Source organism: Oncorhynchus tshawytscha, linkage group LG02 (genome assembly GCF_018296145.1).
Source record: "Oncorhynchus tshawytscha isolate Ot180627B linkage group LG02, Otsh_v2.0, whole genome shotgun sequence".
NCBI classification, from domain to species: domain Eukaryota; kingdom Metazoa; phylum Chordata; class Actinopteri; order Salmoniformes; family Salmonidae; genus Oncorhynchus; species Oncorhynchus tshawytscha.
The window spans coordinates 38,204,503-38,231,523 of NC_056430.1; the positions used below are offsets into that span (position 1 = coordinate 38,204,503).

The following is a 27,021-nucleotide window of genomic DNA, read 5'->3' on the forward strand; positions in this document are numbered from 1 at the left end:
TCCAAGCTCTGATGCTGCTGATGGTCATTAGTAGCCTACCAAACTTGCTAACTGCCTGGTACTCAGCACTCTATTGTCCCTCTAATCACTCTGACATTAATGCAAATGTATTAAAAAATCTAATCAAACACTTCATGAGAGCCCATGAGCTGATGTTGTACAACATTTCAATAGGCTATTGCGCTAGAAAACAGAGTGATGGCCTCTACTGAAAAGAGGAAGATGAGCTTTCTATAGGCTAGGCTTACTATATTTATTTTTCAACTTTACTAATATTAAGCACATTGCTTATATTTACAACAAGAGTATAGCATACCTGGCTGGCATGAAAATAAACCACAAGGAAAAGCATCTTCCATTCGCTATTTAAGTGCATAGATTATATCGATTTTTCATTGCAGGTGCATGAAAATGGTCCATTCTAAATCAAAACAAATGTCACACATATATTATTTAGTATATGTAACGACAATATTAAATCAAGAATAGTCCAATGGGTGACAATATTAGCCTATCAGTTGTGAATTATATATTATCACATGTGGATGATGCCCAGCATTAGAAACAATGCCTTTTTTGTGCCACATCTTCGAATCATAGTCGCACACCTCATGTAGCCTAGCCCATAGGCCTATATGTTTTAATAAGGTTTGTATCAAAAGTGGCTAAATAACTTCTTAAAATTAAGCACATTAATCTGCTTTACAAGAGGTGTAGAGCCTAACTGGCATACATAAACAGCGCATGAGTTTCAAGTTTGGGGAAGATGATTTTCACCTTTTTAATAAAAGCATTACATGCATAATCGCATTTGTGGTTGCTTTTGAGAATGGTGTTTTCCTGCTAATGGAACATTCGCACTTGAAGCCTACTGCCGTGTGCGCATTGCTGCACTTATAATGTGAAGAATAGCCTAATAGTTTATCAACATTTTAAACTAAACGTTCTTATCTGTTGCATTAGCCTCATTGCGTAAAAAAGTTTTGGGATGCTAGTGGATTTACTCATTTGTGATCTATCACATCCCACAACTGCCCCAGACTCTTTGGAATATGTATTTATCGCACAGAATAGAATAGGTCAACTTTTGTTCTATGGGGGATAGTAGATTGACATAGGCTAGTGCTTCTGCTGTTCATTAGGCCTACTCATCTGGTTGGCTGACGAAAAGTAGATGTGGACAGTTCTTCCAATATCTTTAATATGCACCTCGGAATTGGATAAGGACGCGAGCAGTTCCATCCCGGATGTGTCAGTCTTCACTTGTAGTCTGTGAGAAAGAACCGATCGTGTGATGGAGAGCGGTGTGAGATGAGAGATGCCTCTGAGCAAGCAGCATTTAGTGAGAAGGGCTGCAAAAGCTTGGATTGTTTTGCCACACAAAGGGGATGCTGCGGGGAAATTCAAGGTATTATTAGGCGACTGACGAAGCCTGCGCAAAAAGCAGAGTTCATGCCAGAGCTCACTTTTTTCAAATCATCATTACAGTTGCATCATGCAGCCTTACAATGTATTAAAAATCAAAACATGTTTGTAGAACAACTAAAGTTACATTAATAACTCTAAATTAAGCATATAGGAGTACCAATTTCTTTGTTAACCGCTCAACACTGAATAGTCGCATGTGCGCACTCGCTCAAATCGTTTGGAGAAAAATCCTTGTTGTTCAATTGTATTCTTCATACAATAAAATAATATGAAATAATGCCACAGCATTCTAAGCAAATCTTGTCTGTTAAATGAACTGGTGTAGCCCACAGCCATTTGGCATAGCCACATCAGGACCTAACATAAGGAAACTCAGAGTATGCTATTCTGTTCTTCTGAAATAAACTACATTTTCATTATATCATGCTTCTTTAGACCTGTCTAAAATAAATAATGGATTTATTGTGAAGGTGTAGGCTATATTACATTGATTTATTAGACTAAGATGTAGATGTTTCAAATGTCAGCATCAGTGGGTTGTAGGCTGTGTGGAAGCCAGGAGATGCTAAATGTGTTTATGTTAATTAACGGTCAATTACCATGAGGTCGACAGTTATTTGCTTGACAATCACTGGCTGATGTAATTTCGTGAACAGCACAGACCTAACTGGGAGACTAGTCAGGATCGATGGAAAGATGAACTGAGCAAAGTACAGAGAGATCCTTGATAAAAACCTGCTCCATAGTGCTCAGGACCTCAGACTGGGGGTGAAGGTTCACCTTCCAACAGGACAATGACCCTAAGCACACAGCCAAGACAACACAGGAGTGGCTTCGGGACAAGTCTCTGAATGTCCTTTTGTGGCCCAGCCAGAGCCCGGGCTCCCCATCCAACCTGACAGAATTTGAGAGGATCTGCAGAGAAGAATGGGAGAAACTCCCCAAATACAGGTGTCCCAAGGTTGTAGCGTCATACCCAAGAAGACTCGAGGTTGTAATTTCTGCCAAAGGTGCTTCAACAAAGTACTGAGTAAAGGGTCTGAATACTTATGTAAACGTGATATGTCTTTTTTTAAATGTTGTATACATTTGCAAAAACGTCAAACCTGTTTTTGCTTTGCCATTATGCGGTATTGTATGTAGATTGGTGAGGATTTTTAAAAAATCCATATTAGAATATAGCTGTAATAGAATGTGGAAAAAGTCAAGGGGTCTGATCGATCTGTATCAATCTGAGTGGTCATAACTTCAGTCAACCTACATGCTGATGATATCCTAATCACAGCAGTTCGATACTTGGTGTGCAACAGCTCATACGAGCATTTGGCTAATTTTCTGGAAATAAGGTATAATCAGAGTAAGAGTGAGGCTATTCTTCTGAACCACCACACATTTCCAGCTCACAAGGGAAATGCTCCATTTGCATGAAATACCTTGGGAGAAATATCAAGTCACCAGTTAATAAGATATTTCATCTAAATGGACCAGGTCTCCTTAAAACGGACTTCCGGCGCCGACAGAGATGGCCGCCTCGCTTCGCGTTCCTAGGAAACTATGCAGTTTTTTGTTTTTTTACGTGTTATTTCTTACACTAGTACCCCAGGTCATCTTAGGTTTCATTACATACAGCCGAGAAGAACTACTGAATATAAGATCAGCGTCAACTCACCATCAGTACGACCAAGAATATGTTTTTCGCGATGCGGATCCTGTGTTCTGCCTTACAACCAGTGTAACGGAGTGGATCACATGCAGCGACCAAAAAAAAAAACGACTCAGAAAAAGAGGGAAACGAAGCGGTCTTCTGGTCAGACTCCGGAGACGGGCACACCGTGCACCACTCCCTAGCATTCTTCTTGCCAATGTCCAGTCTCTTGACAACAAGGTTGATGAAATCCGAGCAAGGGTAGCATTCCAGAGGGACATCAGAGACTGTAACGTTCTCTGCTTCACGGAAACATGGCTCACTGGAGAGACGCAATCCGAAGCGGTGCAGCCAGCGGGTTTCTCCACGCATCGCGCCGACAGAAACAAACATCTTTCTGGTAAGAAGACGGGCGGGGGCGTATGCCTTATGGCCAACGTGACATGGTGTGATGAAAGAAACATACAGGAACTCAAATCCTTCTGTTCACCTGATTTAGAATTCCTCACAATCAAATGTAGACCGCATTATCTACCAAGAGAATTCTCTTCGATTATAATCACAGCCGTATATATCCCCCCAAGCAGACACATCGATGGCTCTGAACGAACTTTATTTAACTCTCTGCAAACTGGAAACGATTTATCCGGAGGCTGCATTCATTGTAGCTGGGGATTTTAACAAGGCTAATCTGAAAACAAGACTCCCTAAATTTTATCAGCATATCGATTGCGCAACCAGGGGTGGAAAGACCCTGGATCATTGTTACTCTAACTTCCGCGACGCATATAAGGCCCTGCCCCGCCCCCCTTTCAGAAAAGCTGACCACGACTCCATTTTGTTGATCCCTGCCTACAGACAGAAACTAAAACAAGAAGCTCCCACGCTGAGGTCTGTCCAACGCTGGTCTGACCAAGCTGACTCCACACTCCAAGACTGCTTCCATCACGTGGACTATGAGATGTTTCGTATTGCGTCAGACAACAACATTGACGAATACGCTGATACGGTGTGCGAGTTCATTAGAACGTGCGTTGAAGATGTCGTTCCCATAGCAACGATTAAAACATTCCCTAACCAGAAACCGTGGATTGATGGCAGCATTCGTGTGAAACTGAAGGCACGAACCACTGCTTTTAATCAGGGCAAGGTGTCTGGTAACATGACTGAATACAAACAGTGCAGCTATTCCCTCCGCAAGGCTATCAAACAAGCTAAGCGCCAGTACAGAGACAAAGTAGAATCTCAATTCAACGGCTCAGACACAAGAGGCATGTGGCAGGGTCTACAGTCAATCACGGACTACAGGAAGAAACCCAGCCCAGTCACGGACCAGGATGTCTTGCTCCCAGGCAGACTAAATAACTTTTTGCCCGCTTTGAGGACAATACAGTGCCACTGACACGGCCTGCAACGGAAACATGCGGTCTCTCCTTCACTGCAGCCGAAGTGAGTAAGACATTTAAACGTGTTAACCCTCGCAAGGCTGCAGGCCCAGACGGCATCCCCAGCCGCGCCCTCAGAGCATGCGCAGACCAGCTGGCCGGTGTGTTTACGGACATATTCAATCAATCCCTATACCAGTCTGCTGTTCCCACATGCTTCAAGAGGGCCACCATTGTTCCTGTTCCCAAGAAAGCTAAGGTAACTGAGCTAAACGACTACCGCCCCGTAGCACTCACATCCGTCATCATGAAGTGCTTTGAGAGACTAGTCAAGGACCATATCACCTCCACCCTACCTGACACCCTTGACCCACTCCAATTTGCTTACCGCCCAAATAGGTCCACAGACGATGCAATCTCAACCACACTGCACACTGCCCTAACCCATCTGGACAAGAGGAATACCTATGTGAGAATGCTGTTCATCGACTACAGCTCGGCATTCAACACCATAGTACCCTCCAAGCTCGTCATCAAGCTCGAGACCCTGGGTCTCGACCCCGCCCTGTGCAACTGGGTACTGGACTTCCTGACGGGCCGCCCCCAGGTGGTGAGGGTAGGCAACAACATCTCCTCCCCGCTGATCCTCAACACTGGGGCCCCACAAGGGTGCGTTCTGAGCCCTCTCCTGTACTCCCTGTTCACCCACGACTGCGTGGCCATGCACGCCTCCAACTCAATCATCAAGTTTGCGGACGACACAACAGTGGTAGGCTTGATTACCAACAACGACGAGACGGCCTACAGGGAGGAGGTGAGGGCCCTCGGAGTGTGGTGTCAGGAAAATAACCTCACACTCAACGTCAACAAAACTAAGGAGATGATTGTGGACTTCAGGAAACAGCAGAGGGAACACCCCCATCCACATCGATGGAACAGTAGTGGAGAGGGTAGCAAGTTTTAAGTTCCTCGGCATACACATCACAGACAAACTGAATTGGTCCACTCACACAGACAGCATCGTGAGGAAGGCGCAGCAGCGCCTCTTCAACCTCAGGAGGCTGAAGAAATTCGGCTTGTCACCAAAAGCACTCACAAACTTCTACAGATGCACAATCGAGAGCATCCTGGCGGGCTGTATCACCGCCTGGTATGGCAACTGCACCGCCCTCAACCGTAAGGCTCTCCAGAGGGTAGTGAGGTCTGCACAACGCATCACCGGGGGCAAACTACCTGCCCTCCAGGACACCTACACCACCCGATGCTACAGGAAGGCCATAAAGATCATCAAGGACATCAACCACCCGAGCCACTGCCTGTTCACCCCGCTGTCATCCAGAAGGCGAGGTCAGTACAGGTGCATCAAAGCTGGGACCGAGAGACTGAAAAACAGCTTCTATCTCAAGGCCATCAGACTGTTAAACAGCCACCACTAACATTGAGTGGCTACTGCCAACACACTGTCAATGACACTGACTCTACTCCAGCCACTTTAATCATGGGAATTGATGGGAAATGATGTAAATATATCACTAGCCACTTTAAACAATGCTACCTTATATAATGTTACTTACCCTACATTGTTCATCTCATATGCATACGTTGATACTGTACTCTATATCATCGACTGCATCCTTATGTAATACATGTATCACTAGCCACTTTAACTATGCCACTTGGTTTACATACTTATCTCATATGTATATACTGTACTGGATATCATCTACTGTATCTTGCCTATGCTGCTCTGTACCATCACTCATTCATATATCCTTATGTACATATTCTTTATCCCCTTACACTGTGTATAAGACAGTAGTTTTTTTGGAATTGTTAGTTAGATCACTTGTTCGTTATTACTGCATTGTCAGAACTAGAAGCACAAGCATTTCGCTACACTCGCATTAACATCTGCTAACCATGTGTATGTGACAAATAAAATTTGATTTGATTTGATTTGATTTGAACCATTCGGGACGACATTACAACATTATATTCTACCTTTATCACTATGGGGTAGCGCAGAGGTGATAAAGATGAGCATACTCCCGAGACGATCTTTCCTTATGTCAGCTATTCCACTTCAGTTCCCTCAGCACTGGTTTAAAGAGATAAACAGTTTCTTATCAAGCTTCTTGTGGAAAGAAAATAAACGTAGAATTAACCACAAAAAACTGTCCGTGCCAACAAGTAAGGGTGGATTAGGTGTTCCTAATGTGTATTTGTACTATTTGTCATATAATGCAAGATACCCACTGGCATGTGGCTATACAAATGGGGGAGTAGCAGGCACCTGGGATTGGTTAGAGGAAGAAATTGTGAGGGAACATAAGTCGACCACTTTATCACTATGGTATTACCCCAAGTTCCACTGCAAGATAGATAACCCACTACAGGAGTACTCTTGTGAAGTGGCAAAGATACTTAATTAAAGGTTATCTATCAATGGAGAATCCTTCCCTTCATGTCCAATATGGAAGCACCCCTTGTCTACTGAAGGGGAAAGACATTGGCTAATATCACCTGGCAACGCCAGAACATCAGTCAGGTGTGGTAGGTTGTAAGGGGCGGAGAAAATATACCATTCCAAGAGCTGATGTCAGCGTTTGGCCTGAATAATATAGCATTTCTACCCTATTTACAGCGTATTTCCTCAAAGTTTTATTGATGTGGGATCTAAAAGTACTTTAGACAACAAACTGGTGAATGTTGCTAATGGTAAAGGAACGGTTTCTGCCCTATACAAGCTGGTTGGTCTCTCCTCCCCAAATAGTAACACCTCTACTCCGTTATGTTGGGAGCAGGACATGGGTGTATCTATTACCACAGCACAATGTGATGCAATATGGAAAATGCAACATCAATATCCTATTGTGTAAGGTATAAGATTATTCAAATAAAGATATTACACAGGGCATGCATCACATGACACAAGTTGAAAAAGATGGATCAAAGCCTGGAAATGTCCAGTTGTCAAAAGATTCTGGACTGAGGTAGTTGATATGCTGTCTGAAATCTTGAATGTACAGTGATGGAGTGCTGAATCAGCTGACTAGGCCTCCACAATCACCCGACCTCAACCCAATTGAGATAGTTTGGGATGAGTTGGACCGCAGAATGAAGGAAAAGCAGCCAACAAGTGCTCAGCATATGTGGGAACTCCTTCAAAACTGTTGGAAAAGCATTCCTCCTGAAGCTGGTTGAGAGAATGCCAAGAGTGTGCAAAGTTGGCATCAAGGCAAAGGGTGGCTACTTTGAATAATCTCAAATATAAAATATATATAGATTTATTTAACACTTTTTTTGGTTACTACATGATTCCATATGTTTTATTTCATAGTTATTCTACAATGTAGAAAATAGTAAAAATAAAGAAAAACCCTGGAATCAGTAGGTGTGTCCAAACTTTAGACTGGTACTGTTTGTCTCCAACTGTGTCCTGTAGTGTACCTTCTTGGGAGCATTGTGGGTAATATCCAACCTAGAACCATGCACGCATCATTGCTCTGGCCCAACCATCAGTCAAACAGACAATTCTTATAAAAAGGACTTCTTGGACATATTGACTATGGAACGAGCAGCATCGGCCCTCCAAGACTATGACAATGGACACTATCAGAACACATGTAAAACCATAGAACAACCTCAATATATCAATTCATAACCTAAACTATCGTTTGTTCAAAAATGTTCCACACTGTAGACAGCATGTGTGCTTATCCTGGTGATTGTGGGTGCGCTCGCTTCCATGCCTGCCTGGGCGTCCGGCAAGGCTTGATACTTCCCGTCCTTGGAAAATCCTTTTGGGGAAGGGCCTTGCCCTGATGGCTTCTCTGAGCGGCTTTTAGGCTGGGTTTCTGTATAAGCACTTTGTGACATCTGCTGATGTAAAAAGGGCTTTATAAATAAATTTGATTGATTGAGTAAAATATGTACATATAACTAGGATTAAAGTGACTAGGAAACAGGATAGATAATAAACAGTAGCAGCAGCTTATGTGATGAGTAAAAAAAGTTAGTGCAAAAAGGGCCAATGCAGATAATCCATTAAATATTTGATGGCTTGGGGGTAGAAGCAGTTCAGGGTCCTGTTGGTTCCAGACTTGGTGCATCAGTACACCTTGCCAATGAGCTAGAGACAACAGTCTATGACTTAGGTGGCTGGAATCTTTGACACATTTTAGGGCCTTCCTCTGACACCGCCTGGTATAGAGGTCCTGAATAGCAGGGAGCCTTCTACAGTGATGTACTGTTTTGATCATGCAGACTGGAATATGTTCTGGTCAGCCTCGTAGAACAACATCAACCTATACGCTAATGGGAATATGTCTGAATATAAACAGTGTAACTATTCCCTCCGCAAGGCAATCAAACAAGCGAAATGCCAGTACAGGGACAAGGTGGAGTTGCAATTCAACGGCTCAGACACGAGACGTATGTGGCAGGGTCTACTGGAAAGAAATCCAACCAAGACAACAAAAATAAATCCAGCCCCCCCCCTTCTCCGTGGCTGACGTGAGTATAACATTCTAAACGTGTTGACCCTCGCAAGGATGCTGGCCCAGACGGCATCCCTAGCCGCGTCCTCAAAGCATTGCCCAGAACAGCTGGCTGGTGTGTTTACGGACATATTCAATTGCTCCCTATCCCAGTCTGCTGTCCCCACATGCTTCAAGATGGCCACCATTGTTCCTGTACCCAAGAAGGCAAACATAACTGAACTAAATGACTACCGCCCTGTAGCACTCAGTTGCGTCATCATGAAGTGCTTTGAGAGACTAGTCAAGGATCATATCACCTCCACCTTACCGGCCACCCTAGATCCACTTCAGTTTGCATACCGCCCCAACAGGTCCACAGACGATGCAATCACCATCACACCGCACACTGCCCTATCCCATCTGGACAAAATGAATACCTATGTCAGAATGCTGTTCATTGACTACAGCTCAGCATTCAGCACCATAGTACCCTCCAAGCTCATCATCAAGCTGGAGGCCCTGGGTCTCAACCCCGCCCTGTGAAATTGGGTCCTGGACTTTCTGATGTGCCGGCCCCAGGTGCTGAAGGTAGGAAACAATATCTCCACTTCGCTGACCATCAACACTGGGGCCCCACAAGGGTGCATGCTCAGCCCCTCCTGTACTCCCTGTTCACCCACGACTGCGTGGCCATGCACACCTCCAACTCAATCATCAAGTTTGCAGACGACGTGGGCTTGATTACCAACAACAACAACGAGACAGTCTACAGGGAGGAGGTGAGATCACTCGGAGTGTGGTGTCAGGAAAACAACCTCTCACTCAACGTCAACAAAACAAAGGAGATGATCGTGGACTTTAGGAAACAGCAGAGGGAGCACATCGAAGGGACAGCAGTGGAGAAGGTGGAAAGTTGTTTAAGTTCCTCGGCATACATATCACAGACATTGAAATGGTCCACCCACACAGACAGTGTGATGAAGAAGGAAGGATAAAATAAAAGTTAATTAGTTAATAATTAAGAGTAGGCAAAGTGATTGTCAGGTGAAAAGTATATTGAACGTTTTACCATTGCACCATTTGATGTACAGTCACGTTCACTGTGGTTGTCTGAAGTGTGCTATGGAGTTTGCAGTTGGCGATGCCTCATTGCTATTGGTTATTTCCCATAATTTGCAGCAATGTCAATGAGCGTCATCACTATCTTTGCTGTACCTCAAGTTGTTGTGATTACAGAGCTGAGAAACTTTTAGAAGTTGATTTTACTCCTGGCTCACAGTTTGTCTGGGCAGTGTCTTAACATCCTCCTTAAACCTACTCTGAGCTAAGAGTTGTTTTGTTTTTGTCTTAAAACAGGTTTTAGCAGGATTCCCAGAACCTTTTCTGAGATGCTTTGTAGATCAGCACTTCTACTCTTAGACTCTTGATAGCCCTGATTTCATTTAATTGTATCATATTCCACCAGGTGTCTCCCTCCTCCCGTGAAATAAGCTGTTTTAACACAGTCTGATCTCTGAATGAATAGGATGCTTATGTATGTAGTGATGGGTGGGAGGCCATAGAAGTCAGCTGAGAGCCTGGCATGGCAAGTGAATATACCATTTATATGCTCAATAATAGTATTGGTTTTGGATGGTTTTGTGGGTCAAAGATCCCTCCCCGCATTTTACTAATTCACTATTTTTATCTCTTTTGGCGATAAGGGTATTTTGGAAGGGATGTTCGGGGAGCCAGGGGCCACTTTGCATGACATACCCCCACTCTCCTCCCAGCTTAGTACAGGATGATGGATATCACACGACTGAGTAACCTGCAGCTACTTTCAGGGCTTTGCTTTATCGACAAATCTAAAAGGCTCTGCCATTAGAGCCTTAAGTGCCTGTGTTAAATCTCTTAACTCGGCACTATAGACCGCTGCAGCACTTTAAAAGTTGTTATAACACCTTGAAGTCTCCCAGCTCTTCTGACCCTATCTCCTGAGCCCTAGTGGCAGAATGAGAGGTGGGAAAGAAAGTGCTTTAAAACACTTCTTCTCTGAGCCTCTTTTTTTTAGAATTTTTTTTTTTTTTGTGTTTTATAATCATGCCACTGTGATGGAGAGGGCTCTTACTGTTACTGTGGTTATATACCCTCGACTGAGGCCCTGCAGTACTTATGAAATGTTGCAGAATCAGGTGATGGTCCTCTGCCTCCTATATGTCAGCCAACCCACACTTTGTGTAGAGGACACCATTGAAGCTTATTACACATATTGCTCTCAGGTTGGGTAGTTGAGCGACCCATTGAGTTTCAGACGTAACAGGATCACACACACACACACACACACACACACACACACACACACACACACACACACACACACACACACACACACACACACACACACACACACACACACACACACACACACACACACACACACACACACACACACACATACATACATACATACATACATACATACATACATACATACATACATACATACATATACTCACACACACACACACAGAAAAATTCCCTACCTACACACTACAAAGATGACACTTTCACAAACGGTCTCTCCCTGTCCCAATTTGTATACACATGCACACACCTTCACCCTTAGCACAGCGGTGTATTGATGTGTGAATCAGGCTGTAATTGCTGCTGCGTCTCTTCCCTGTTCTGCGGGGAATTATATTGATTGTGATCATCTTGTACTGCTCACTGAGGGATCCACCAAGCCCTACTTTAAAGGTGATTAATGCTCAAATCAGAGGCCGAACCAAATCTCCATAAGATTATACATTGACCAATGTGTATATGTTAATCTATTTAAGAAATTATCTCGCCCTTTATCTGGCTTGAACTGAACTGGCTTGCCCACAAATTCTCTGTCTCACACACACACACACACACACACACACACACACACACACACACACACACACACACACACACACACACACACACACACACACACACTTAATAATGCAATAATTTTTTACTAAGCTAGTCTCTGATTCCTGTTCCCCTGCGAAACGTCATAAACAAACAGATAGAAAACTCTGTTTTCTCTGCTCGGTTGAGATGTGAGTTTATAGTGCAGGGAAATGATTTGGTCTCTCGTCTTCCTTTTTCCCTCACCGTTCACCTGATCATTGAGCACTTGGGCCCGTCACAGCTTCTGTGACCCACTGTAGAGGGAGCATTAAATGTGTGAGGGCTGTTTTGATGTGCAGACACTGGTGGTTTTAGTGCCTCTGTTTTCTATTTTTTTCTTCTTTCTCACTCGCTCCCTTTTTTATTCCAATCAGCCTGTTCGCTCTTTTTTCTTTCCCATTATTTCCTCCACTACTTAATGGCACTTAGAAGATTAGTCCAAATGAGTACTAAAAGAGATCCTAATCATTTAAAATAAATCAAACTACTAACCCTCCTCATCTTGTCTCTGTTTCCCTCTTTCTTTCAATCTTTCAGAATGCTTCCCTCTCTTTCCACTTCCCTCTCTTTCTACTTTGTTCCTTCTTTCCCCATCACTCAGTCTGTCCCCTATCAGCCCTTCGATTTCGTCTTCGCCGCGGTGACATATTCGCGCTTTTGATCATGGCGAATGAGCCTGGGGACGGATTCTCTTTGACTCCATCTGCACCTATCAGAGCAAGGAGAAGGAGAAGAGAAAAAGACCTACCTCATAATTTCCTCTTTCTTCCATTCTTTAACACTGTTAAATTCTCCATGAAATGAAACAGAACATATTGTTGGGAAAGATTGTGAAATCAAGGGATTTTTTCATTCTAGGTGTAGACATTTGAAACGGATCATATGAAACAGAGGTGGGGATGAATCTCCTGAGGTTGATCTTTGTTGTCAAATGAATGCTTTCGATAGACACCGATTACATACGTCTATCTCTTTTCTCTCCTCTCTCTCTCCTTTGTAGGCTGATAATTCAGTCCTGGCCCTTGCGAATGAGAGCCAGAGAGAGGCGTATGAAAGGTGTCTGGATGAGGTGAGTTTTCATATAGAGCTGCAGTATACATTAGGAGAATGTCATCCTGACACTGTCACACTGTATTCTGTCTGTCTCTGTACCCCATTACTTAAAATGTCTCAGCTTTTATACTCTGCTATGATTACTGTCCACTCTTAAGACTCCAAAATCATTCTCAATTTCTGACCACAGACCGAAGCAAAGATTAAACTTGTATTATATTTCATTCAGGTTGCCAACCACGTGGTACAGGCCCTTCTGAGTCAAAAGGTAAGACATGGTGCATCAAGGCAAATCAATGATGTTGATGAAGTCGAGGAACAGTTCATTACACAACAAGGTGTGTGTGTGTGTGTGTGTCAGTTGTTTTTTTATTTGTGTTGTGTGTTTTGTCCTAGGACCTGCGGGAGGAGTGTATTAAGTTGAAGATGCGTGTGTTTGACCTGGAGAGACAGAACAGAACTCTGACTGAGCTCTTTGCCCAGAAACTACACCCCCAGGATAGCTCTCTACAACAGGTACAGAACGTGTGTGTGTCTGTGTGACAGTTTTCTCTCTCAGCAGTAAGTTGCTTTTCATTTTATTTTCAGTAGTTTTTTCTAAACTAGATTGAATGCGACAGGAGACATTAATTAGAATTAGTCATGAGTACTGACAGACAGTTGTTGAAAGTGTGACCAAAGAAGGTGTGTGTGTGTGTTAAGTGGAATCAAGTTTAAAATGCTTGTGGAAATTACAGTGCATTCAGAAAGGATTCATACCCCTTGATTTATTCCACATTTTGTTGTTACAGCCTGAACTCAAAATAGGTTAAATATGATAATGTTTTACCCGTCTACGTGCAATACCCCATAATGACAAAGTGGAAATATCTCATTTACACAAGTGTTCACATCCCTGAGTCAGTACATGTTATAATCACCTTTGGCAGTGATTACAGCTGTGAGTCTTTCTGGGTAAGTTTCTAAGAGCACACCTGGATTGTACAATATTTGCACATTATTATTTAAAAAAATATTCAAGCTCTGTGAAGCTATCTGTTGATCATTGCTAGACGATTAACTCAAAACTGTAACTAGGACACTCAGGAACATTCAATGTTATCTAGTTAAGTAACTCCAGTGTTTAGTTGGCTGAGTGTTTTAGGTTATTGTCATGCTAAAAGGTGAATTTTTCTCCCAGTGTATGTAGGAAGGCAGAATGACCAGGTTTTCCTCCAGGATTTGCCTGTGCTTAGCTCTATTCTTAGCTCTTTATTTTATCCTAAAAAACTCCCTAGTGTTTGCCGTTGACAAGCATAGCCAAAACATGATGCGGCCACCACCATGCTTGAAAATGGGATGAGTTGTGTTGGATTTGCCGCAAACATAACGCTTTGTATTCAGGACATAAAGTTAATTTCTTTGCCACATTTTTTGCAGTTTTACTTTAGTGCCTTTTTGCAAACAGGGTGCATGTTTTGGAATATTTTCATTCTGTACAGGCTTCCTTCTTTTCACTCTGTCATTTAGTTTAGTATTGTGGAGTAACTGCAATTTTGTTGAACCATCCTCAGTTTTCTCCTATCACAGCCATTAAACTATATCTGTTTTAAAGTCACCATTGGCCTCATGAAGAAATCCCTGAGTGTTTTTATCCCTCTCCAAGTGTAATTAATAACTTCATCATGCTCAAAGGGATATTCTGTTTTTTTTTACCCATCTACCAATAGGTGCCTTTCTTTGCGAGGCATTGGAAAACCTCCCTGGTCTTTGTGGGTCAATCTGTGTTTGAAATGCACTGCTCGACTGAGGGACCTTACAGATAATTGTATGTGTGGGATACAGAGATGAGGTGGTCATTCAAAAATCATTATTGCACACCAAGCGAGTCCATGCAACTTTATTATGGAACGTGTTAATAAAGCAGATTTTTACTTGTGAACCTATATAGGCTTGCCATAACAAAGGGGTTGAATACTTATTGACTCAAGACATTTCAGCTTTTCATTTTTAATTAATTTGTAAACGTTTCGAAAAACATAATTCCACTTTGACATTATGAGCTATTGTGTGTAGGCCAGTGACACATCTCAATTTATCCATTTGAAATGTAACAACAAAATGTTGAAAAAGTGAAGGGGTATGAATACTTTCTGAAGGCACTGTAAAAGCCTTTTTAAACCTCAAATACACTACAAGTTTGCAGGAAAATTCTCTGTGACAGAGTGATCAAATTAAGATCATACATCTGTATCTAAACCACTACATTGCTTGTCTCCTGTTCATTATGATTATATCGCTTTTTTATCAAAGTTTTATATAAAAGATAATAAGGCCCCATGTGTCATGCTGTTTCTGTTTCCTACCTAATAAGCACAGTGTTTCTGATTTTAATCTGTTTTCATTTGGGAGGGAGATGAGAAGTTCTCCCTCATCTCTGTCACACTGATCTCATCACTGTTGTTGCTTAGGTGACCGTTGTCAAGCTGAAATGAAGCAACGGTTATTTGTAGTTCTATTGAAGTGCAGCTAGTGATGTATTATGCATTGAGGTCCGATAGATGTTTAGATATCCCTTATTTTGGATTTATTTTATCCTAACTGATATCTAATATTAATTGTAACATGGACTGTAGCTTGGAGCCCAAAACCTCTTTGGAGCTCTTACTCTATCCATTTTGGCCTTGTTGAAAGAAACCAAGGACAAAAGTGCTGCTCTCATAGTAGGGTTTTAGAATCCCCTGCTGAGGTGTTTATGCAGCAACTCTTAAGTTTCTGAGAATTTGGCTTCAAAAGAACAGAGGCAGAGATTGTCTTTGATAAAGATGTTCAGTGACCTTGGTCATATTTTTCATTTCTTTGTGTGTGACACAGGGCACCTCTTTCTCCACTTGTCTCCCTCTCTATCTGTCATGCCCTGGCCATAGAGAGGCTTTTATTCTCTATTTTGGTTAGGCCAGGGTGTGACTAGGGTGGGCGTTCTAGTTTCTTTATTTCTATGTTTTCTGTTTCTATGTTTTGGCCGGGTATGGTTCTCAATCAGGGACAGCTGTCTATCGTTGTCTCTGATTGGGAATCATACTTAGGTAGCCTGTTTTCCACCTTAGTTGTGGATAGTTGTCTTTGTTAGTGGCCTGTATAGCCCTAGTAAGCTTCACGTTTGTTTTGTTGTTTCTTGTTTTGTTGGCGACATTTTAAATAAAGAGAAAATGTACGCTTACCACGCTGCACCTTGGTCCGGTCATTTCCCTGACGACGTTCATGACACTATCCCCCTCCCTCCTTCCCTTCCTCCCTCTCTCTTTCTTCAGCTCTGTTTATTAACCCCAACTCCTTTGCTCTCGCTCTCTCTTTCTTATCAACTGTATTAGTATTCCAACCGCTCCACGGTAGCGAGCGGATAGGAGAAAGAAGCAATCTGCTGCAGAAATCTCAAAACACTATTTAATCTAAATAAATGTGCCCTGTAATTGCCAGGGGAGCAAAAGGCACATTCTCTATTACTGTAAATGAACATTTTAACTGTCCCCAACTCCCCCCAAATCTAACCCCTTCTCCCTACCTCTCTTCTCCCCCCACGCCTCAATTTTTCTGTATTCTTCAGTCGTTCTCTTTGCGTCTCTTACCTGTGGGGGAAAAATAAACATCTTTCCTCGCATACAGAGTGAGAGCCTCTGCCCCCGCCATCGCCTTTCTTTGTGATGAATATAATAATCATAAGGAAAACTGATGCCATCTCACTGCCGAAGCAATTTAATTACTCAGGGCTGAGATGGGAATGAAAAGAGGCTGGCCCGCTCCATTAATGCCATTTTTATCTGTGTATTAGGAGGCAGGTTAAAGGAAATCAGGAGAGGGTGCAGAGAATGACAATAGTCAATATGGTGCCCTTACTGTCATTCCTCTTTCCCTGTTCTCTCCCGTTCCAGTTGCAGTTGGTGTCTGTCCCAGAGCACAGCACAGAGCCCCTGACCATGGACAGTGGCAAGCTGCTGGTGTCCCAGAGCCATAGGGAACTCAAGGTGAGCAACTGACCCACACACAAACCCTGACCCCTGACTAAAACTTCACTTTGACCATAGAATTACGAACACATATACTGGAGAAAAATATAAACGTAACATGCAACAATTTCCAAGATTTTACTAAGTTACAGTTCATATAAGGAAATCAGTCAATAGGCCCATCCACTGGGGAGCCAGGCCCAGCCAATCAATGACATTTTTTCTCACAAAAGGGCTTTATTACAGACAAAATACTCCTCAGTTTCATCAGCTGTCCGGGTGGCTGGTCTCAGATGATCCATTAGCTGAAGAAGCCGGATTTGGAGGTACTGGGCTGGCGTGGTTACACGTGGTCTGCGGTTGCGAGGCAGGTTGGATGCACTGCCAAATTCTCTAAATCGATGTTGGAGATGGCATATGTTAGCGAAATGAACATTCATTTCTCTGGCAACAGCTCTGGTGGACATTCCTGAAGTCAGCATGCTAATTGCATGCTCCCTCAACTTGAGACATCTGTAGCATTGTGTTGTGTGACAAAACTGCACATTTTAGTGTCTTTTATTGGCCCCAGCATAAGCTGCACCTGTGTAATGATCATGCGGTTTAATCAGCTTCTTGATATGCCACACGTCAGGTGGATGGATTATCTTGGCAAAGGAGAAATGCTCACTTAAAGGGATGTAAACAAATTTGTGCAAAATGAAGGCAGTCAAATTCCACATGACCGTTTAGTCATGGTAATTAGGCATCTCCAAGCTCTGATGCTGCTTATGGTTATTAGTAGCCCATCAAACTTGCTAACTGCCTGGTACTCAGCACTCTATTGGCCCTCTAATTCCTCTGACATCAATGCAAAGGTATTCGAAAAAATCTAATCAAACACTTCATGAGAGCCCATGAGCTCATGTTGTGCAACATTTCAATAGGCTATGTAATTGCGTGAGAAAACGGAGTGATGTCCTCTGAAAAGAGGAGGATCCCATCAGCTTTCTAGGCCTACTATATTTACTTTCCTAATATTAAGCAAAACTTTCCTAATATTAAGCACATTGCTTCTCTTTACAACAGGAGTACAGCCTACCTGGCTGGGATGAAAATAAACCACGGGGAAAAGCGTCCTCCAGTCGCTTTAAGTGCATAGATTACATGTATTTTTTCCAGCTGCCCCTGTTTCAATACAGGTGCATAATAATGGTCCATTCTAAATCAAAACAAATGTCACACATATATTATTTAGTATATGTAAAGACAATATTAAATCAAGAATAGTCTGATGAGTGACAATATCACTTGTGAATGTTCGAATCATAGTCTCACACCTCATGTAGCCTAGCCCCATAGGCCTATATGTTTTAATAAGGTTTGTATCATAACTAAAGTGGTTAAATAACTTCTTAAAATTAAGCACATGAAAACCACTTTACAAGGGTTGTGGAGCCTAACTGACATAAAAGCAGCTTTCAAGTTTGGGGAAGATAATGTTTACTATAAAAATGCACCTTTATAATAAAAGCATTACATGCATAATTGCATTTGCGGTCACTTTTGATAATGGTGTTTTCCCGCTGCTCTTATGATGTGAAGAAATAGCCTAGTAGTTTATCAACATTTTAAGCTAAACGTTCTGATCAGCCACATTGCATAAAAAAGGTTTTTGATACTAGTGGTTGATTTAATTTGGGATCTATTGCATCCCACATCTGTCCCAGACTGTTTGTAATATTTGTTTCTCGCACAGAATAGAATAGGTCGAATTTTGTTCTATGGGGGATAGTAGATTGACATAGGCTAGTGCTTTTGCTGTTCGTTAGGCCTACTCATCTTGTAGGCTGACGAAAAGTAAATGTGGACAGTTCTTCCAATATCTTCAATATGCACTTCGGAATTGGATAAGGACGCGTGCAGTTGTGTCCCAGATGTGTCTGTCTTAACTTACAGCCTGTGAGAAAGACCCGATCACGTGACGGAGAGCCATGTGAGTGAGAGACGCTGTGGATTGTGCAGCACACTCAGGGAGAAGGGCACAACACAGCACTCAGGGAGAAGGGCACAACACAGCACTCAGGGAGAAGGGCACAACGCAGCACTCAGGGAGAAGGGCACAACGCAGCACTCAGGGAGAAGGGCACAACACAGCACTCAGGGAGAAGGGCACAACACAGCACTCAGGGAGAAGGGCACAACACAGCACTCAGGGAGAAGGGCACAACGCAGCACTCAGGGAGAAGGGCACAACGCAGCACTCTGGGAGAAGGGCACAACGCAGCACTCTGGGCCGCAAAAGGCATGGATTTTTTTAGGGTCTATTACGGCCATAAAGGGGATGCCGCCGTGAAATTCGAGGCATTATCAAGTGCTTATCAAATTGAGAATGAGAGACTATTGGAGTGTGGTACAGCCTGCGCAAAAAAAACTGAGCCGAGCTCATGCCTTTCAAGCAACTTTTTTCAAATCATCATTGGTCGCATCATGCAGCCTTACAATGTATTAAAAATCTAAACATACAGCCCAACGTTTGTAGAACTAAAGTTACATTAATAACTCTAAATTAAGCATGTAGGAATACCTATTTCTTTGTTAACCGCTCATCATGTGCACACTCCCTCAAATCGTTTGGAGAAAATATTAATATTTTATTCAGCTTTGTTCAATTCTATTCTTCAAACTATAAAATAATATAAACTAATGCCACGGAATTCTAAATGACCTAGTGTAGCCCACAGCTATTTGGCATAGCCACATCAGGACCTAACATAAGGACACTCAGAGTATGCTATTCTGTTCTTCTGAAATAAACTACTTTTTCTTCATATCATGTTTCTTTAGACCTGCCTAAAATAAATCATGGATTTATTGTGAAGGTGTAATAAGCTATATTACATGGATGTATTATTCTTTTTAAAATGACTTGTGTGGAAGCCAGGAGATAGTAAATGTGTATGTTAATTAACTGTCAGTTACCTTGAGACCGACAGTTATTTGCTTGACAATCACCGGCTGATGAAATTTCGTGAACACCACAGCCCTAGCCAGATTGTGTTAAGGATTGTGTTAAGAACTGCAACGCAGCTGGGTTTGTCACGCTCAACAGTTTCTTGTGTGTATCAAGAATGGTCCACCATCCAAAGGACATCCAGCCAACTTGACACATCTGTGGGAAGCGTTGGAGTGGAACGCTTTCAACACCTTGTAGAGTCCATGCCCTGACAAATTGAGGCTGTTCTGAGGGCAAATTGAGGGACCCTTAATCAGCTCAGCAAACTCATATTTTGTTTCACCAGCATTGGACACATTCTGTTAGTTATCATGGTTTATTTTCATACTCATACACATGATCAAAAGTATGTGGATACCTGCTCATCGAACATCTCATTCTAAAATCATGGGCATTAATATGGAGTTGGTCCCCCCTTGCCTGCTATAACAGCCTCTACTCTCCTGGGAAGGCTTTCCACTAGATGTTAGAACATTGCTGCGGGGACTTCCATTCAGCCACAAGCATTAGTGAGGTCGGTCGATGATGTTGGGCAATGACACCTGGCTCACTGTCGGCGTTCCAATTCATCCCAAAGGTGTTCGAGGGGCTTGAGGTCAGGGCTCTGTGCAGGCCAGTCAAGTTCTTTCCCACCGATCTTGACAAACCATTTCTGTATGGTCCTCGCTTTGTGCATGGGGGCAATGTCATGCTGAAATAGGAAAGGGCCTTCCTCAAACTGTTGCCACAAAGTTGGAAGCACAGAATCATCTAGAATGTCATTGTATGCTGTAGCGTTAACATGGACTAACCCGAACCATGAAATACAGCCCCAGGCCATTATTCCTCCTCCACCAAACTTTACAGTTGGCAGTATGCATTCAGGCAGGTAGCGTTCTCCTGGCATTTGCCAAACCAGATGGTGAAGTGTGATTAATCACTCCAGAGAACGCGCTTACACTGTTCCAGAGTCCAATGGCGGTGCGCTTTACACCACTCCAGCTGATGGTTCACATTGAGATGGTGATCTTAGGCCAAAGAACAGTTCTTGTGTTGATGTTGCTTACAGAGGCAGTTTGGAACTCAGTAGTGAGTGCTGCAACTGAGGACAGACTGTTTTTCAACGCGTTCAGCACTCGGCGGTCCCGCTCTGTGAGAATGTGTGGCCTAACACTTTGCGACTGAGCTGTTGTTGCTCCTAGACGTTTCCACTTCACAATCACAGCACTTACAGATGACGGGGGGCAGCTCGAGCAGGGCAGAAATTTGATGAACTGACTTGTTGGAAAGGTGGCATCCTAAGACGGTTCCACATTGAAAGTCACTGAGCTCTTCAGTAAGGCCATTCTACTGACAATGTTTGTCTATGGAGATTGCATGGCTGTGTGCTCGATTTTATACATCTGTCAACAACAGGTGTGGCTGAATTAGCCGAATCCACTAATTTGATGTGTTCTAAGGAGGTTCCTCAGTGAACAAAGTCCATTCTCATTCCCAGGATGAATTCACCCACAAATTAATATCATTTAAAGGGGCTCGGCTCGCTCAATGTTCTAGCGCCACCATAACATTTTCTGCTTTGAAGGTTCCTCCTGTTTTGCCCCACCACTCACCGAAGTACCCCCAACGGCGCTCACCGTGCCCCTCTGTAATGTTCTCTCTTAAAATAGGCCAGTGTTATTGCTGCCCCAAGGAGCAGCACTAGACTCCTGCTGACAAATGACTGAGAAGCAAGTGGAAGACAGGAACGAGAGAGACCCAGTCATTTCAACCCTGAGGGCAACTGATTGGTTTCTTGTTATCAGGCAGGGAGAGAGGTGTCAAATTGAATATAGATTTTTGTTTCCCTCTGAACAAACACTCTCCCTATGCATTCCTCTTGTTCTCTCCCTCAGTCTCCACTCCTCCGTAATTCTGTGAGGTTGAGGCTTTATTTCCATCAGATCTCCTTGGCCAATGGTTTCTCTCTGGCCCCAAGTCTCAAAGCATTTAGTATACCATCCATATGGCTCTGGGATTTTAAACAAGAATATAGTGGGATGGAGGTTTTGGATCAATGCGGCACCCCTTAAGAGAGCCCATACCACTAACCCATCACACACATTGATGGAGTCCACTGTTGAAGGGCTACTTTACAACATAGATCCTCTCTCATGGATGCTGAGGCGGCAACTCAATATTAGTAAGGTGTTCCTAATGTTTGGTATAATCAATGTATATTCATGTTTTTGACTGCACTGGGCTTTTAATGGACCATGAGTAGAGAAATGTATTGACTGACTGACCGAATCCCATACAGTTCAGTTCTCCATCCCCATATCCTCAGCTAAGCTCTGCATCACTCCCAGCTCCCCTGATCCAAGTGCATCACCCGTCCAGATTGTGTATATATACATACTGCATATATATGGGCTTATCAGAGCTCCCAGGTGTAGACTGAGAATTTATTAGGTAGACGTAAATCATTGCATCAGAATAGGCACTTCTGCAGCGATGGCAGAGGGGTTTTCAAAGTCACCTCATTCGACTGGGTTTGTCAAATTTGCACGCAATGGCTCTTTGGGTTCACTTGGGAGAGATGGAGGGAGACTGAAAAGGGAAAACAATGCACAGTGTATGCTGAGGTAATCATGTGGGCCCTAACCTGTAGAAACCAGGCCTGTTGCTTGGATTCATCAAATTTACATGCCATGGCTTTGGAGAATGCCAGTGGAGTAGTAGTGGAAATAATGACAGGGGAAGAGAACGAATGGTCTGTGTAAGCTAAGCAAGTGGCTCTGTCTCACGCCCCTCTGTCTTAATTGGATAATCCCAGAGGTCCCCACTGGCGGTGACTATTTTAGTTAACAGATTGGCTCTTCTCCAAGAAGACGGGATGAGGAGGAGGGTGGAGGAGAAGTTTTCTCACTGATTACAGAATTAATTGCTTCTTTAATTAAAGATAAAGACTGCTTCCTAAGGTTGGCTGGCCATGTGTATCCAAAGTGACTTCAGTTGCCTCTCCACTCTTCTCTCCTTCATTCATGTATTCCTCCCCCTGTCAGGACAGGGGTGCTCAGCATTCTCAGGATGTCCTCTTTTGCTGTGACAAAGTCATTGGGGACTTGGGCGGTTAGTTCACTACAGTATGTTCACTTCAAACATGAGTTGCAGGTCCCCTCAAAAAGTCCTGAAGTATCGAAGCAAATGTTGTTTTGTTCTCATCAAAGTAAAAAGGAACCTCCACAATCGATTGTCAACATGAAATCAATACATTTGAGTCCTGCTGCACTATGCACGCAATATGTTAGATGTTGGAGGCTATGTGAACTTTTCTTTAGATTTTAGCCATACTGGCTAAATTTTAGATTTTAGTTTGTATTGCCTGATGAAGATGTAGTGGAGTTACAACCTGATGTCCTTGTTTATGCAGAGCAATTGGGACCACACACAGAACGGAACAGCCGGCTTGGCCCCGGCCCCTGCCACCTCCATAGAGGCCCTGTCTCCGTTCTTCAAAAAGAAAGCACACATCCTGGAAGTATTGCGCAAGCTGGAGGAGTCGGACCCCCTCAAGTTCCACCCCTCCTCCTGCCTGTCCCCACACCACGACCTGGGTCAGGCGCTGGTTTCCATGGAAAGAGACCAGATGTCCCTGATGTCCTCTGTGGGGTTACCCTCTTCTCAGCGCCTGGTAGCACATCCCTCGTCACGCTGCCACTTCTCCAGCTCAGACTCGGACAACCATGATTATACCAACAGAGAAGGGGCTCTCCAGGAGGACCATGCCCTGCACAAACAGCACCAGCACAGGGACTGCCAGTCCTGCCAAATGCTCTCCCAGAAGAGTAGCCTGGACAGCCTGCTGAAGTGTGCCAAGGTCCACGGCGCCGCACACCCGGGCAGAGTGGAGAGCCTCAACGGGCAGGCCTGGGCAGAGGACCAGGGGGCGTTGGCACCGAGCACAGGCCTTCCCCAGGCAGCAGCTCTCCCCCACCTCCTCTCTACTGGCAGCACAAGCCAGTGCTACATGCACAAAACAGCAGTGGACTCTCTAGAGCAGCCTCCAGAACTTCTGGTTTCTTCTGATCCAATCTCCTCGCTAATCGAAGCCAACCTCAACGGGATGCTACGGAAGGAGACCAGGAACTTTCAAAGACACAAAGACAGGCATCCGTTTGGCAAACCGCTGCCTCGGGCTGAGGTGCAACCCTCTCACAGTGAGGATGTGAAGCACACGTCGCTGACCCAAAACAGGGACAGTCCGGAGGAGTGCTGCTACCTGGAAGAAGAGGCTGCATCAGTGGCACACAATGTGAACAACAGCCTGCACACCCCTACCTCACATACAGACCCCGTTGCCACGGAGACAGCCCCAGGGTATCAAGAGGAGCCAGAAGTGAGCGAGCAGGTCTGCAACGGGCTCTACTTCTCCTCCAATGAGACGTCTGTCTGCAAGAAGGTGGCGGTGGAGTTTTACTCACCAGCCCCGGTTCCCGAGAGGACCAGCTCAGCTCAGGCCCTGCCTCCCTCTGGCAAGAGCAAGCTTGCACTCAGCCCCACCTTTTCCACAGGCCTAGGTGAAGTCAAGCCCTCCACCATTTCCTCCCCGTCCCGGCTGCTCAAGTTCCTGAAGATCCCGACGGGGATGAACCAGGCACAACCAGGCAACCCCCTCCGTCTAAGTCCCCAGCTCACCCGCAGCTCCAAGATCCCCTGCAGGAACAACAACAACTATGAGGTGTACCACTCACCTGTCCTGACCCGCAAAGCCACCACCACGGAGAGGGAGAAGCAGCTGTCCTCATCCCCCTACACTGCCACACACTCTGCCCCCACCTCGCCACCCAAGCCAGAGGACATTGCGGGCCCCCCTCCCACAGTCAAGGAGATAGCTTTCAGCAGCCACTTTGCGCCCAAACCCAGCCACAGTACAAAGGCAGCCCCCCCCTCCTCCTCCTCTTCTCACACACAAAGGGGCTCTCAGAAGGTGGCTCACTACGAGAAAGTCTGCATGTCAGATGGGACGCCCCAGTACCTCCCTTACACCCAACCTGAGGGGCTTGTAGACAAGCAGCAGCAGGAGGAGAACCTCCTCAGCCACCCATCTTCACAGCACCCTGACTCATCCCCAGAACCAGATGACCAGGACACTGACCAGGACACTGACCAGGACACTGACCAGGACACTGACCAGGACACTGACCAGGGCACTGACCAGGGCACTGACTCAGAAAGCCCTGTCTGGCACAAACCCCACCAACACTTCAGCCTACCCTCCTCGTCCTCCTCCGCTGCTAGTAAAGCACACAGTAGTCGCCCCAGCTACTCCAGCATGAGGGACAGGCACCAGGAGCACCGTGCAACTCTGGAGCCCAGTCAGCCAATCTGTGAACCCCCCCAGCCAACCCAGTCTGCAGCCAGGCAAGGTGACCGGTCGCCTGGGTCTTCCACCCCCAAGAGGCTGGTGCAGGGAAAACCCCAGAGTGAGTCCAGTCACCACCCATTCAAAGAGCGCCTGGCTGCTCTGGGGAAACTGAAGAGCACAGAGAACCTGCCAGTAGGCGCACAGCCCATGGACAAGAAGGATGCACAAAGTAACGTGGGTAAACCCCCCACCAACAATATTGAGAAAAGCAAGACTGCTGAAAGGCAAGGCGAGAGAACTGGGACAGAGCAGCACAGACATCAGAAATACACTGATTCCCTGGAAGGGAAGCAATACCCCAAAACCAGCCTCTGCAGTCACCCCAGGGTGCCAGGTCCAATACATGAATCAGGTGCCAAATCATCAGCTACCCCATCATCCATACCCAAGGCAGAGCAGGAGTCATCATTCTCTCCCCGGATATATGTAGCAAAAGCAGATGGTCCAAAGATCAAGATGGGCACATTATCCTCCAATACAGAGACCTCTTCCGTGGTGAGGAGCTATGGGAAGTGCCCCATCACCCGGAGCCACCACAGTAAAACTACCCCTAGCCCTCAAAACAGCCCCACTAAAGTTTCCTCAAAGTCCCCTTCAAAGGTCGGCCAGGCTTCCTCTTACCCCCGAGGGGTCAGGCCTGCTCATGAGGACCGCGCCCTGGCTCAGAGACACCTGCCCAGGCTGGAGGACAAAAGCAAACTCCTGGCCAGCAAGAAGAAGACCTTCGTCCATGCAGAGAGCTTCCCGCCTCCTCCTCCTCTGCCACCGCGGTCGTCTACTGAAGCCATCATGAAAAACGACAAGAAGCAGTACTCGTCCGGCCCACCAGTGCCCCAGTCGGCCATCGAGCAGAAAGTAATGCGTGGCATCGAGGAGAACATGCTTAAGCTGCAGGAGCAGGACCGGGGCCAGTTGGTTGAGCCCAAGCAAAAGGCTTCCAACGGCATCGCCAGCTGGTTCGGCCTGAGGAAAAGCAAGCTCCCCGCCCTCAGCCGTAAACCAGAAGTGTCCAAGCTCAAGAACAATATGTCATCCTCTCCTTCGTCGTCCTCTGCCTCCGGCGGAGGGGCTAAGGACTTTAAGTCAGGTGGGCCCCGGAAGGTGGTGGAGAGCCTGAACATCTCCATGCTGATGGAGAAGGCAGAGGACCTGCGGAAGGCATTGGAGGAGGAGCGGGCATATGTGAACGGGGTCGGGATGGACCGCTCCGGCAGGGGCCACTCCTGTGAGGTGGTGATGGACCAGGCCCAGGGCCAACTGTCACTCATGTACAGAGGAGTGACCGCAGACAACTTCATGCAGCAGCTCCTCAACAGGTAAGAATGATATGTAATCTTAAATTATGTTCCTAAGATTTCATTAATTACATCAGAAGTCTTGCACAAACGTATAATATTGCAGCCATGAGTGTACTGAATGATGATTACAAAATAAAGTGCATTCAGTAAGTATTCAGACCCATAGACTTTTCCCACATTTTGTAAAAAATTATTATTATCCTCATCAATCTACACACAATAACCCAACAATGACGAAGCAAAACAGGTTTTTTAGAGATGTATGCAAATGTGTTTTTTTTTAAAAACAGATACCTTATTTACATACAGTACCAGTCAAAAGTTTGGACACCTACACATTCCAGCCTCCGAAGTTGCAGCCCAAATAAATGCTTCACAGAATTCAAGTAACAGACACATCTCAACATCAACTTTTCAGAGGAGACTGCGTGAATCAGGCGTT

At 44.7% G+C, this 27,021-nt stretch overlaps 1 protein-coding gene across 3 annotated transcripts in view; it reads left to right on the plus strand.

Annotated features, from left to right (window-relative positions):
* The window catches only part of LOC112216190 (nck-associated protein 5-like), a 114,244-nt gene that overhangs the window by 80,676 nt on the left and 6,547 nt on the right, over positions 1-27,021 (plus strand). For all 3 annotated transcript variants that reach the window (XM_024376009.2, XM_042298115.1, XM_024376017.2), the window contains 5 exons: positions 12,865-12,933; positions 13,147-13,185; positions 13,314-13,433; positions 16,826-16,918; positions 23,287-26,597. In XM_024376009.2, coding sequence (XP_024231777.2) covers positions 12,865-12,933; positions 13,147-13,185; positions 13,314-13,433; positions 16,826-16,918; positions 23,287-26,597 — 3,632 coding nt within the window. The remainder of the gene's footprint in view (positions 1-12,864; positions 12,934-13,146; positions 13,186-13,313; positions 13,434-16,825; positions 16,919-23,286; positions 26,598-27,021) is intronic.